At 45.1% G+C, this 12,699-nt stretch overlaps 1 protein-coding gene across 1 annotated transcript in view; it reads right to left on the bottom strand.

The window, feature by feature from the left end:
- Nucleotides 1-275: 275 nt before the first annotated feature.
- The window catches only part of LOC144494053 (Fc receptor-like protein 3), a 33,243-nt gene continuing 20,819 nt past the window's right edge, over nt 276-12,699 (bottom strand). Inside the window, exons 4-6 of the mRNA XM_078213631.1 lie at nt 6,228-6,506; nt 545-703; nt 276-355 (exon numbers count right to left, since the gene is read on the bottom strand). Coding sequence (XP_078069757.1) covers nt 276-355; nt 545-703; nt 6,228-6,506 — 518 coding nt within the window. The remainder of the gene's footprint in view (nt 356-544; nt 704-6,227; nt 6,507-12,699) is intronic.

Here is a 12,699-nt window from a genome sequence, read left to right as displayed (position 1 = left end):
GGACAACAAATTTATGAAGTTAAGTATATAATATGAAACAGGCCAAACTGCAGTCAGAACCCCTCCATTAAAGATTAAAAGGGACAGATCCAGACAAGCAGGCAAAATACATGCTTTTAAAATGCAAATAAGGTCTAACACATAAAAGAGAGTCAGACAGGGTGGCACCCAATGAAACTAAAGTAAAGGTACCCCCCTCATCTAATCAAATCAGCAGCATTGAACTAATCAAGTGATATCAGGAAGCCTTATTGGCCTCAAAGGACTTCCTGAGATCAGCCAAACACCCATTGTTCAAGAAACCCCCGAGATTCGAGACCATTGATAAAGCCATCGACATTAACGATTACCATACCTAAAACATCAAAACAGAATGATGAGAGTCAAATACTGGAAACAAAACATTAACATTTGAATTATACAACGTGTCAAAGTTCGAGCCCATTGCGGCGGGCTTTTAGAGTGCTTTCGGGACAGTGCTGTTTGTATGTCCTGATTGCACCTCCGTCGACGTTAATAAACCTGTTCCGCTGTTGAACCTGACTGAGTCCGAAAAGGTCGTGTTCACCCACTCGCGCTAACAATAAGTATCCCAAGTAAGAATTAGACGGATTTGTTTCAACCAAACAGATGATTTTTAACTGTTGGCCCTCAAATAGTTGATCTTCAGTTTCAGCTTCCAACGTAAGCGTACTGAAGGCCTCTATGAGAACATACAGCAGACAGTTTTATTACATAGCAATTCTGATGTGCACAATTCATGTTTTTGAATTTTAAAAAAGTGATTATTACCAGTCCATATCAAATGCCGACACCAATTTATAACGAAACGCCTTCACGCAGTCACTTTCCACAGCACGTACTTTGACATAGAGACGAAGTTGGCATCTGAGAATACGGATATTCTCTTGTGTTGTCTGAGCGACAGATTGACACTCCACTGAAATAAGTTGGAATGAAGATCGGCGGGGGACTTGCGATCATCACTTGCACTCTTTTACCGGCACGCGCGTCTCGACTTTGGGGGTGGGCGAGGCTCGAAGTATGGCATTCTCCACTGGCCTCCAGCGGGATCGAACGGAACTTGGGCGGACGTCCCGGTAAAATTCCCCCAGGCTGCTCTCCCTCAGGTTTCAAAAATGAAGCCAACTTAATCTGTTTTTCACAGATGCTGTAATTGTTACATCTTCGTGTGTAGTAACATAGCTATTGACAAATCAGTTCTATAGAATTCAATGACCTCCACAATATCCGTCACCCTCGCGATATTTATTGCATTCCCATTCCAGTGAAATTGCCACTGTAAACATGATAATGAGGTACAACGAAGCAGGATGTAAGTTAAAAACCGATATTATAGAGGATACAATGGCAGTGACCTCAGATCGTTAGTAATTGAAAATGTTACCGTGATATTGCGGGAAACCAGTGCAAGCAGATAGCAGGCGTTAATGGATTGCGGTTTACATATTATGCAAAAACTGCTTATAGCATATTTACCTTGATGCCGTTAAGGTTTGCTCCCCAATAAAAGTGGCCTGACACTTCTGCTCAGTACATGTTCGTCATTGATTCAACTAGACTAGATTAGAGGCGACATTTTCAGATTTTGACCGTGGCGTACAATGCACCTTCATGGAGGGTGCATCTGCGTGGAACAACACACGAAATACAAGCTCAACCAAACACCTTGTATCTGCTCATTCATTTAATACGGTCACGTCAGATTTTGGCCTTGAATTTCCTTATCAGCTTCTATGTTGCTTAATTCTCTGAGACGGCCAGCCGGTGTCTACCCTCGCATTCTATGCATGCAACAATAGATGATCTACTATCTTTATCGATACAGAATTACAAAGATTCCCAATCCTTTGATTCAATAAATGTCCCCTCATCTTTCTCCTAGTGTGCGAGCTCTTAAAATGCTTCCCAGATAGTTTCTTAGAACAGCAAGTTGTGGAACCAACCAGAAAGCAGGTTATTTTAGACTTAGTGATGTATAATGTAACACGCTCAAGAAATTACCTCAGAATAACGACTTTCGTAAGAAGCAGAAACTGTATTATTAAAGTTTATCAATCGTTCCAAAGAGAAGAAATATGTCTAAGACTAGAGTTTTCGACTTAAATAAGGTCAAATACGTGGGAATGGAAGCTGAGCTAGTTTACGTGCACAGGAGTAACAAAAAAAGCAATGGATAGGTCAATAGAGAAGGAGCAGCTGACGTTGAAGAGACAAGTCAGCATACTTAGAATAAGTAATGTCCTGCTGTTAGAAATAATCTAAAGAAAGTAGCCAACACCCATGGTTAACTGAAACATGTAAAAAAAAACTGAAGGAAGAAACGTACAAGGGCAACAGGATGAATGGCTGCACAGCCGACTGGCCAGATTGCAAAAGCTATCAGAGAATGACTAACATGTTAACCTGGAGAAGGATATGAAAGGATGCGATTTAGACAGGAATGTAAGATCATGGCAAAAGCTTCTACAAATGTTTGAACAGGAGGAAAGCCTGAAACGTGAGTGTTCGTCAACTGCAGAGAGGGGATCGGGCGTTAACAGATGAGAAGGAAATGGCGTATGTAATGGACGGTCATGTTGCTGCTGCATTTATTACAGAGTTTCCAAGAAACGTTAAAATAGCTTTAAATCGGGTGGTAATGGGAAGATTAATTTGTTGAAATAGCAATTATTAAGGAAACAGAGCTGACCAAACTGATAGAGATGCGGGCTGAAAAGTCTCCGAGCTTTGATAGATGAGATTGCATGGTCTTTAAAGAGCTAGTTAATTAGATATCAGATGCATTGGTGTTAATCGCCAAATATTTGCTCGATTTAGTACATGATCTTGAGAGTAGCAAATATAAATTATTCTATTCAAGAAGATAAGGGGATAGAATTCAGAAATTGCACGCTAAATAACTTGACATCCGTCGTGGAAATACATCAGAATTAAATATTTAATAGGTTATAGCTGGGCACGTAGACCATCGCGGAGATAATGAGAAGAATTAGCATGGTTTTAATATATCTTAAGAATGTTGAACACGATTACTTTAGTTCTTTGAAGGAGTAACGTATGTTGTGTATATGGATTTCCAGAAAACATTGGATAAAGTGACACATCAAACGTTATTGCAAAGCAAAAGCTCATGGCGTGACATATTAAATTGGGCAGTAGATTGCTTGGCTGGCAAAAAACAGAGGGTATGCAGTAATGTGTATTTTTTTGTGAATGGCAGCATGTGACAAGTTAAGTCTCGCGGAGCTTTTGCTGGGGCCTGAAATTCAGAATATATATCAATGACAATGATGAGCAGAGTGAAGGCATGTTAATTCAAATTGTCGGTAACGCCAAGGTAAGAAGAACTTTTAGTTACGTTAGGATACACATATTTTACTGGCCGGCACAATCCGATTCGCTGAGTGATTAAAATCTAATTGAGAGAGAACAGTGTGCGGAAGTGTTCAGATTTTCATTTTTGTCAAAATAAAAACAGAGTATCAGGGAACGTGAGAACGATTGCAAAACGCTGAGGCGCAGAGGATTTTTTTTATTCTGGTGCATATGTCGGTGGCACCGTGGCACAGTGGTTACTAATGCTGCCTCACAGCACCAGCTAGTGCTGTGAGGCAGCAATGTGTGGAGTTTGCGCATTCTCCCCATTTCTGCGTGGGTTTCCTTTGGGTGCTCCAGTTCCCTCCCACGCTCTGAATATTTGCAAGTTAGGTGGACTAGCACGGTAAAAGAAAAATGCAGCGAGTGTCCCAAGATCTGCAGCTTATTTGTATTAACCATGGTAAATGTGTGGGGTTACACAGATAGGGCACGGGAGAGGGGCGGAGTAAGATTCTCTGTCAGGGAGCCGGTTCATGCTGAAGGGCCGAATAGCCTCCTTCTGAGCTGTAGGGATTTTATGTTTCCATTAACTCACAAAACGTTCGTATGCAGATGCAATTTAAAAAGTTCATGAATGATTTCCATTGGTAGGAGAGAAATTCAACATAGAAGGAACAATGTCATGCTTCAGTTATACAAGGCACTGGTGAGACCGCATTTCGAACATTGTGTGCAGTTTTCGTCTCCTGAATTCAAGAATGATGTAAATTTAGCGGAGGCTGTTAGTTGGAGATTTACTCGATTGATACGTGGAATGAACATTTCGACTAGAATTTAGCCAATGGGGAGTGACTTGATTGAAGACCGTACGATTCTGTGCGATGTTGACAGAACTTTGCTTAAATAATATCTCTCCTTGGCGTTCTGCACAGAACAAGGTGCACCGCCTTAAAATTATGGCGTCGCTCTTATAGGACAGAGATGAGGATTTTTTTTCTTTCGGAATGTTCGTACTCTCTGCCTCAAGTGGTAGTGAAAGAAGGATCACTGAAATTTTTTTGAAGCAAAGATTGACGACATTGTTCTGAACAACGAATAAATGGTTATCGCGGGTCGAGGGAAACTGTGGAATTCAATTAAACAGATCAGCCATGGTTAAATTGAACGGCAGGGCAGGCTCGAGGGGTTAAATGGCCCACTTCTGCCCTTCGTCTGTACGGGTTTTTTTTAATGTAAGCCCTATCTGAGTGCCCCATTATCTTGGAACTGTGTCCCTGAGCTTTACATTTCTTGACCAGAGGAGCCAATTTAAAAGTATATAACTTGCAAGCATCTTCAAAATCATGTGTTTAAATGGATTCGCCTCTCATTTTTTATAAACCGGGGAGAATGTCGGACAAAATGACGTAACATTCCTCCAACCTGTTTTGTGTGCACAATTTTAATTTTGATGGAACTGGATGGAAGACAAAAAGGCGAGAGCTGTGTTATAGAAGCTTAGTTGATATCACCTATATCAGTGGAAGCTGAACTTACACACGATGGGCCTGATTTACCATGTTCATTCGAAGTGCTGAATCTGGGCGTAATTCAGATCCGACTTGGAAATCTGCGTTCAGGCGGTCCCATTAGCACTCAGCCTGAAAAAAGAATCGCGGGGCCCATTCACGCTGTGGGCGGGGCTTAGGGCGGCCGAAACGAATGGAGCTCTGAACTGCGCACGCACAGTTAGAAATAAAATTGAAAAAGCACACTGGTGTCAGTTCGCTCCCGGGCCGAAAAAGAGATAGAAAGTGGCCCGGGAGTGAAAAGCGGGAGCGATGGCCCCCACAGACATCACTGCCCCCCTTGTCCATCCACACCCTCGCTACCCAGACCGATCGCGACTCCCTGCCCCCTTCCCCCCCCACCCACCGATCGCCCACAGTGCGGCAGCGGACCTCCCTGCCCCCCAATCCCCCACCCCCCCCACCAGAGGTCCATCTGCCCCCTCCCACCAGTGAGCGATCGGGCCTCCCCCCACCCCCAGATCAAGCTTAATCGCCTCCCTCCTCGCCCCCACCCCAGAAAATGATGTGGCCTCAATCCTCCCCTACCCCCCCCCCTCCCCCGCCCAGAGAACGATCTGGCCTCACTCCTCCCCCCCCCCCTCCGCCCCAGAGAATGGTCTGGCCTCACTGCCCCCGCCCCTCCCCCAGAGAACGATCTGTCCTCACACCCCTCCCCCCCACCAAACAGAGAATGATCTGACCCGCCACCCTCCTCCGTCCCCCCGCCCCCCACCATCGATCTGGGTCAGAGAGCTGTTGGAAGCTCTGAACTCGCTCTTCAGCAGCTGGAGCGCCCGAGTCATACCTTTATTCAGCAGGTTCATTTCGGCGCGATTCCGGATCGGCGAACGTGGCGGTAAAGGGGGAGATGCTGGTAAAGTTGAGAGTGCAGTTCATTAATTCAATTGAAATACATGCAAATGCATTTAAGTCGCCGTTGCGCCCGTTTTGGACGCGAAGCGGATAGCGGCCATTCCCGGGTTTCAGAAAAGTGGTCATCTGCGCAGACGCGGGTGTGGATCGCGTAAATGGCCTCACACCCGACTATACCAGGGCGCGACATAATGGTAAAATAGAGCCCAATGAGAGTGCATTGTTCTTCCCAGTTCACAGATTTTACATCTACTTTTCTGATCAAATTCAGTAGTTGTTATGAACACAAACACAGGGGGCACTACGATTTCAACTAATTTGTTCCAAGAAAGTGGCTCTACATGATCATCGAGTGGCATGAATGTAGTCACGTGAATGTAGTCTACACATATTTGGGCTGTAATACCATTATAAATTGTTTGAAATGAAAAATGAAAAGAAATTTCCGGTAGTTATACTGACCTCTTACTGAAATATGAATATCATCACTCTCCTTTTTCAGAGCATGTGCCAAATCATTTACTTCACAAAATGATACGCCAGAATCCTTGAAAGAAGCTGCCTCCGTGAGCGTGAGATCCGCAGCTGAAGTAAAGTTCAGATCTTCACCATTATGGTAAAATGCGTATTTGAGCGAATTACTGGAATGTGATTTTTCAACAAAGCATATCACTCTGAGCTGTTGCCCCTCAAATGTTTCAGCTCCAGGTTCTGCACGCAATGTTGGCTTCGAGAAGCGTTCTGTTAAGTATATGTATGTATTACAGATGAATAAATATCTCTTCACAACATTGACCTCAGTAAGTAACTCGCAACGTAATTATTGACAATGAAATGTAAATTTTACTCATTAGTAGTCGCTGTATGTCATCCTACTCCTGATAACCAGCAGCTGGATACAGCAAGCATTGAAATGTTAATCTAGAATTACGTTCTTTCATCAAAACGGTCAGGATCGTACAGAACAGAATGAGAGAATGTGGTCATTCAATCTCCCTGTCTATCAGCTGTTCAGCGAGGCCGAATGCCCTTATTACCGAATTACCACATTCCCTCTAAAGGCTGCAATTGGCCCTGCCTCCACCAAACGCTGAGGTTGTGCATCCGAGATCGTAACAAACTGTTGTCTCTCAGAAAATACATTTACCTATGTCGCCAGTGCTAATTTTGCGAATCAATTTAGATCTTCAAACTCTGATTTCGGATCTCACATCAGTGGGACAACAGTTTGGCACGATCTATTCGGTACAGATATATTTTACACTCAGCAGCTCCTTTGATGGGGATTAATCCGGTTGAATCTTCTTTCGAAGCAGCATTTTATATCGGAAATGTTCGTGTGGGATGTTCAAGAACAGTTTATTATTTACAGCCAATTTCGGATATAGCAGTTTCACTTTAATTAATTGCTGTCACGTTGAGTTTGTAAAGATATAAAGAATGTTAACAAAGATCTAAAAGAATTGATTTTAAAATGCGAGAGGGAAAGAAAACAGCTGTTTCTAAGTTCTGTGCTAAAATCCAGAGTACACAGAGACTCCAGGTTGCAACATTTGTTTCAAAGGACCAAGCATCGGGGTTGACTTGGTAACAGCCAGTTACATCCATCCAACCTCTCAGTTTAAAAAGGACAATCTACTATGAAGAGCCTATCAGTTTTGAAATTGATGGTGTTGAGAGCATCAAACCAATCCTGGTGTAAGAAAATTGTGAGGTCCTCGCAGGTATCAAAGTCAAAGCAAAAGCCTTTTCTGGGGGAACATCTCCAGATGCCAGGGCAGCCAGTCAAAAAGCCAACATTCATCTTGAAGTGGGGAAAACATGGAAAGGCGTACACAACATGGCTGCCTGGCCCATACACGGTCACCTGTGAAAAGAGACATTAAACAGGCACTGACTTTTAGTGCAGACAGTTATATAAAGTTAAAACATGCAGGGAACAAATGCCGCAGGAAGCCAGGTCTTGAGGCACTTTTAGATAAAGGAAAGTCCTGGGACAAAAAGGGTATGTTGAAGAGATTAGCCACAAATGGGAATGGGAATACATAAACGCAGGAAAACCAATTACTGTATCATTAGACTGAAACCCAACCATTGATAGTCACTGACGTAGGAAATCTATCCATTCATAGAACAATGCGATGTTAACATGCTTGTGTCTGTATCTGTCTGTATTTGTCTATAACGATGTGTCAACGATCGATCACCGACTTGATTACAACGATGTGATAATGGTAAATGTCCGGTCCATCTATTGTGTAAAAAGTATAAAGATGGACCGCTCTTATTGTCTCATTGAGAGAAAGTAGCTGTCGAGTGTGCTGCAGAGTACCAGTGCCTTTTCTCCACGAAGCTTCGTTAAAATAAAACTGTATTGTTGAAACCTCCAGTCTGACTCCGAAGTGGCATTTTTCCCAGCAGTCGGCCAGGACCCTAATGCTGGTAGCTGTTAAGCTCCGATCGATTGGCCACGATCGGAAAGCCGGGGTAGAGATCACTGAACCTGTGGGAGTCAGACAAGGTCAAGAATACAGTTTGAAAGGGGTTAAACTGAAGGGGTATTTGTAGTAATAAGTATTGTTGTATATGATATAGTGATAAGTACTAACTGCTGATAGTGATAAGTAACTGTTGCTTGTGCTGACCGACAAGAGGACAAGGTCGTGCCTGTCTCAAAACCCAGCATTAGACCGTCTGTAAAGAGGAGAACTCTCCCACGCGATGGTCAGGAATTGAAGTGGGCAAAGAGACACCAAGGGCACTTAGGATTGTGAAGCACAAGTGGCAGAGGTTGGTTAACATCAAACTCTAGTGGCGAACAAACGCAGAGTTGCCATCTGGTTGCATGGAAGTTTGAAAACTGTACTGTCAATGTTGTAAAAGCGGGGCGGAAAAGGAGCTTGATCAACTCTGACCTAAACCGGACTTCGGTGGAGACGCACATTGCCGAGGTGGGAATAGTGGAAGCCGTGAGTATAAATGGAAACCCTGAGATGGTAGTGAAATACGTTGGTCGGGTAGTAATAGTGGCCGGGGGTAGTGAAGTGCCTATGGTAGAGAGCACACTTTACCATGGCCGGGGTTAGTGAAGTCTGCGAAATGGCAGATAACGAAGTTAAAAGTGGATCTGCAGGTTCCCTCATTGAAGTTTACATGACAGACAGGAAAGAGTTAATAAAGAGAATGCAAAAGGATGGCTGGGATACTTCTCAGACCTTAGAGCAGCAGAGAAAGTGGATAGATAAGGAAAAGAGAAACAAGACAAAGAAGATAGGAGTATTGTTAATACATCAGTTAGCAGGTCTAATTGAGCAAGTAGTCGCCTCTCCTAAGAATTGGAGTGAAGATACAGAAAGGATTAGAGAATTAGAATCCCGAGTGAGGGAACTGGAGAAGCAAAACCAGGTTTTAGAAGAAAAGCAATGGAGAGTGGAAACTGTTCCTCTACCTCCTTATGGGTCCACACAACAGGGACCAACCGCCCCTCCAGAGGAGTGGGAAGCGCTAGAACGTGCTAGGGCGGCACGGTAGCACAGTAGTTAGCACTGCTGCTTCACAGCTCCAGGGTCCCGGGTTCGATTCCCGGCTCGGGTCACTGTCTGTGTGGAGTTTGCACATTCTCCTCGTGTCTGCGTGGGTTTCCTCCGGGTGCTCCGGTTTCCTCCCACAGTCCAAAGATGTGCGGGTTAGGTTGATTGGCCAGGTTTAAAAATGTTCCTTAGAGTCCTGGGATGCGTAGGTTAGAGGGATTAGCAGGTAAAATATGTGGGGGTAGGGCCTGGGTGGGATTGTGGTCGGTGTGGACTCGATGGGCCGAATGGCCTCCTTCAGCACTGTAGGGTTTCTATGATTTCTATGAACACAACTTCGCGCCAGTAACCCGAGGGAGAACAAATGCGCGACCAAAGGCAACTTATCAACCATTCACCCCAGCTAAGAGACAGCAGATGATGGCTTCCCTGTGCAAGTTACAACCGAGAAGCACAAACACTAAATTCTGGGAAGAATTAGACACAATCTTATTAGGACACCAATTACACCTGAGAGATGTACACCAGCTGGTCAGGGCAGCCTGTCCAGCGGATAAGTGGAGGCAGGTAACAAGTGGACCCGTCGCTCCTCCAGCACAGGATTATAATGGGGGACAGTGGACACATGCAGTCGCCCTAACCTCAGAGATAGATGCCCAACAGGCACCCTTCACCCAGTTTAAAGCAGAGATTCAGAGGGTATTAGGGAATGCACCCACTAACTGGGGCAGAATTACCACAACAAAACAGTTAAAAGGGGAAGGAGATTCTGAATACAGAGAACGATTGTTCCAGGTATACCAAGAGTGCTCAGGACAAGAGAACCCAGGTCGAGGAGATCGAACATTCATTCCAGGCTTTTAAGGATGCACTCTCGAGCGCTCACCAGGTCATCCTAAAAATGGGAGTGATTATAGAATCATAGAATCCTGCAGGGCAGAAAGAGGCCATTCGGTCCATCGAGTTTGCACCAACCACAATCGCACCCAGGTCCTATCCACATATCCAGCCACTAACCCCTCTAACCTATGCATCCCGGGACACTAAGTGGCAATTTAGAATGGCCAATCAACCTAGCCCGCACATCTTTGGACTGTGGGAGAAAACCGGAGCACCCGGCGGAAACCCACGCAGACACAGGGAGAATGTGCAAACTCCACACAGACAGCGAACCGAGCCGGGATTCAAACCCAGGTCCCTTGAGCTGTGAAGCAGCAGTGCTAACCACTATGCTACCGTGCCGCCCAAGATTATGTCCCAAGATTACGATGAGATGGTAGAGTGGGCTAGCGGAGTACCAGGAGAAGAGAAATCCCAGGCAAGAACAAGGCTAGAAAGAGTGGCAGCCGACGGTCACGGGAATGGAACAAAGTCTGAACTGACGTGCCTCAATTGTGGCCGGCAAGGACACTTTGCGAGGGCTTGCGGGACTCCACGAAAAGGGATCAGATTTGGGAACAGTGGGAAACATTGCAGCCATTGTAATAAATATGGACACACAGAAGCAGTGTGTTGGAATAAGCATGGGAGACCCGCCATCCGATCCATGACCACAGCAGAACCGGAGGAACCACAGGACCTCCGGGGTCAGCAAGATTGACGGTCTGCAGCCCCCATTCACAAGGATAAAAAGGAGGGAAGGATTTATGTGTCAGCACTAGTAGGGGGCAGGCAATGTAAGATGCTAGTGGACACAGGAGCACCCATATCTGTCACCGATCTACCCATACCCACGACAAATAAAATGATTTATCTGACCGGGATAGGAGGGAACAAAACACCCGCCTCCCTGAGCGAGACCACGTTAGTAGAAATAAATAATTTGTATATACCAATGAGGTTTTATGTGTGCAAAAATAACGAGGGTACAATGATGGGAAATGATCTGATGAAAGAGTATGAGATTCTGATAGACTGTGGAAAGGGAGAATTAATCTGGCCAAGACAGGACGGTCGGAAAACTCGAATAGGGAAACTTACAAGTCACCTCGAAACCATTCAGGTGGCCACAGTCACCACCAGGAATTGGGAACTAGAGACAGGAGGGTTCGGAGCCAAGTGTGCTTCCCTCCCCGGAGTCTGGGCTAAAACAAAGTTAGATACCGGTTTGACTAAAATGGACCCAATAAAGGTACCGGGACCGGACTATAAGCCACACAGACAATACCCAATAAAACCGGAGGCAGAGAAAGCTGTAGAGGAGATTGTTAAAGGGTTAGTGGAAAGGGGGATTCCGAGAGAAACCAAAAGTACCACTAACTCCCCAACATGGCCAGTGAGCAAGACTGACGGACGTTATAGGCTCACGATAGATTACACCGGACTCAATAAAGTCACGTCCAAGTTGCACCCCATTGTAGCAAGCCCTTCGACAATCCTAAATGGACAGTCACAGGAGCATGAAATATTCAGAGTATTGGACATAGCCAACGGATTCTGGTCCTTACCATTGGATCCAGAATCCCAAGACAAATTCGCATTTACAGTGGGAGACAGACAGTACACTTGGACTCGTTTACCACAGGGATTCCACAACAACCCTGCTATATTCCATCGAGCAATGAGTGACATCCTGAACAGGGTAGAACTGCCAGAGAGTAGTATGGTCCTACAATATGTAGACGATATCCTGAGAGCTTCGGAGTCCAAGTCAGGACACCAAGAGGCCTTATATTTATTACTGAATGAATTAAAAACCGCAGGGTTCAGGGTGAGCTCCAAAAAGGCACAGATCAGGAAAACACAGGTCCTATACCTTGAACACCTTACATCCCAAGTACTTAAAGAAGTGCCAATGGACCGAAAGAAGGCGATACAAAAAATGCCGCGACCCGTCACCATAAGAGGGGTCAGAAAGGTGCGAGGACTATTCAACTATAGCCGGAGTTTCATCCCAGGTTTCGCAAAATTAGCAGAACCCATGCAAAGACTAGTCAAAGGGGGAAAACCAGCTTTAGATCCCGTAGAATGGGGACCCGAGCAGGAAGAGCCTTACAATAAACTGAAAGCAGATCTGATATCAGCCCCTGGACTAGGGTTACACGATTCTAATAAGGACTTCCATATGCATTGCTGCAATGAGGGAGGATTCTATTCCGCAGTGGTAACACAGGACCGTGGCGGCAGAAAGAGACCCATTGGGTATTATTCCACCGCCGAAGGACCGGTAGTCACCGGACTGCCAAGGTGCATAGCCGCCTTGGATTGTGCTGCCTGGACCGTAAAGGTTAGTGAGCCAGTAATCGTGACAGGGAATATAATCCTTCACACCAAACACACCTTGGTGGAAATGTTGAACACGGGAAAACTAAGGTTAGTCTCAAACATGAGAAGGGCTAAGTGGGAAGCTGTCCGCGTACCTCCATAGGAGGGAGTAAAAGCTTTTAGAAATATATGAAAAGGAA

This window comes from Mustelus asterias, chromosome 5 (assembly GCF_964213995.1).
Source record: "Mustelus asterias chromosome 5, sMusAst1.hap1.1, whole genome shotgun sequence".
Taxonomy (NCBI): Eukaryota; Metazoa; Chordata; class Chondrichthyes; order Carcharhiniformes; family Triakidae; genus Mustelus; species Mustelus asterias.
This window is presented reverse-complemented; position numbering and strand designations above follow the sequence as displayed.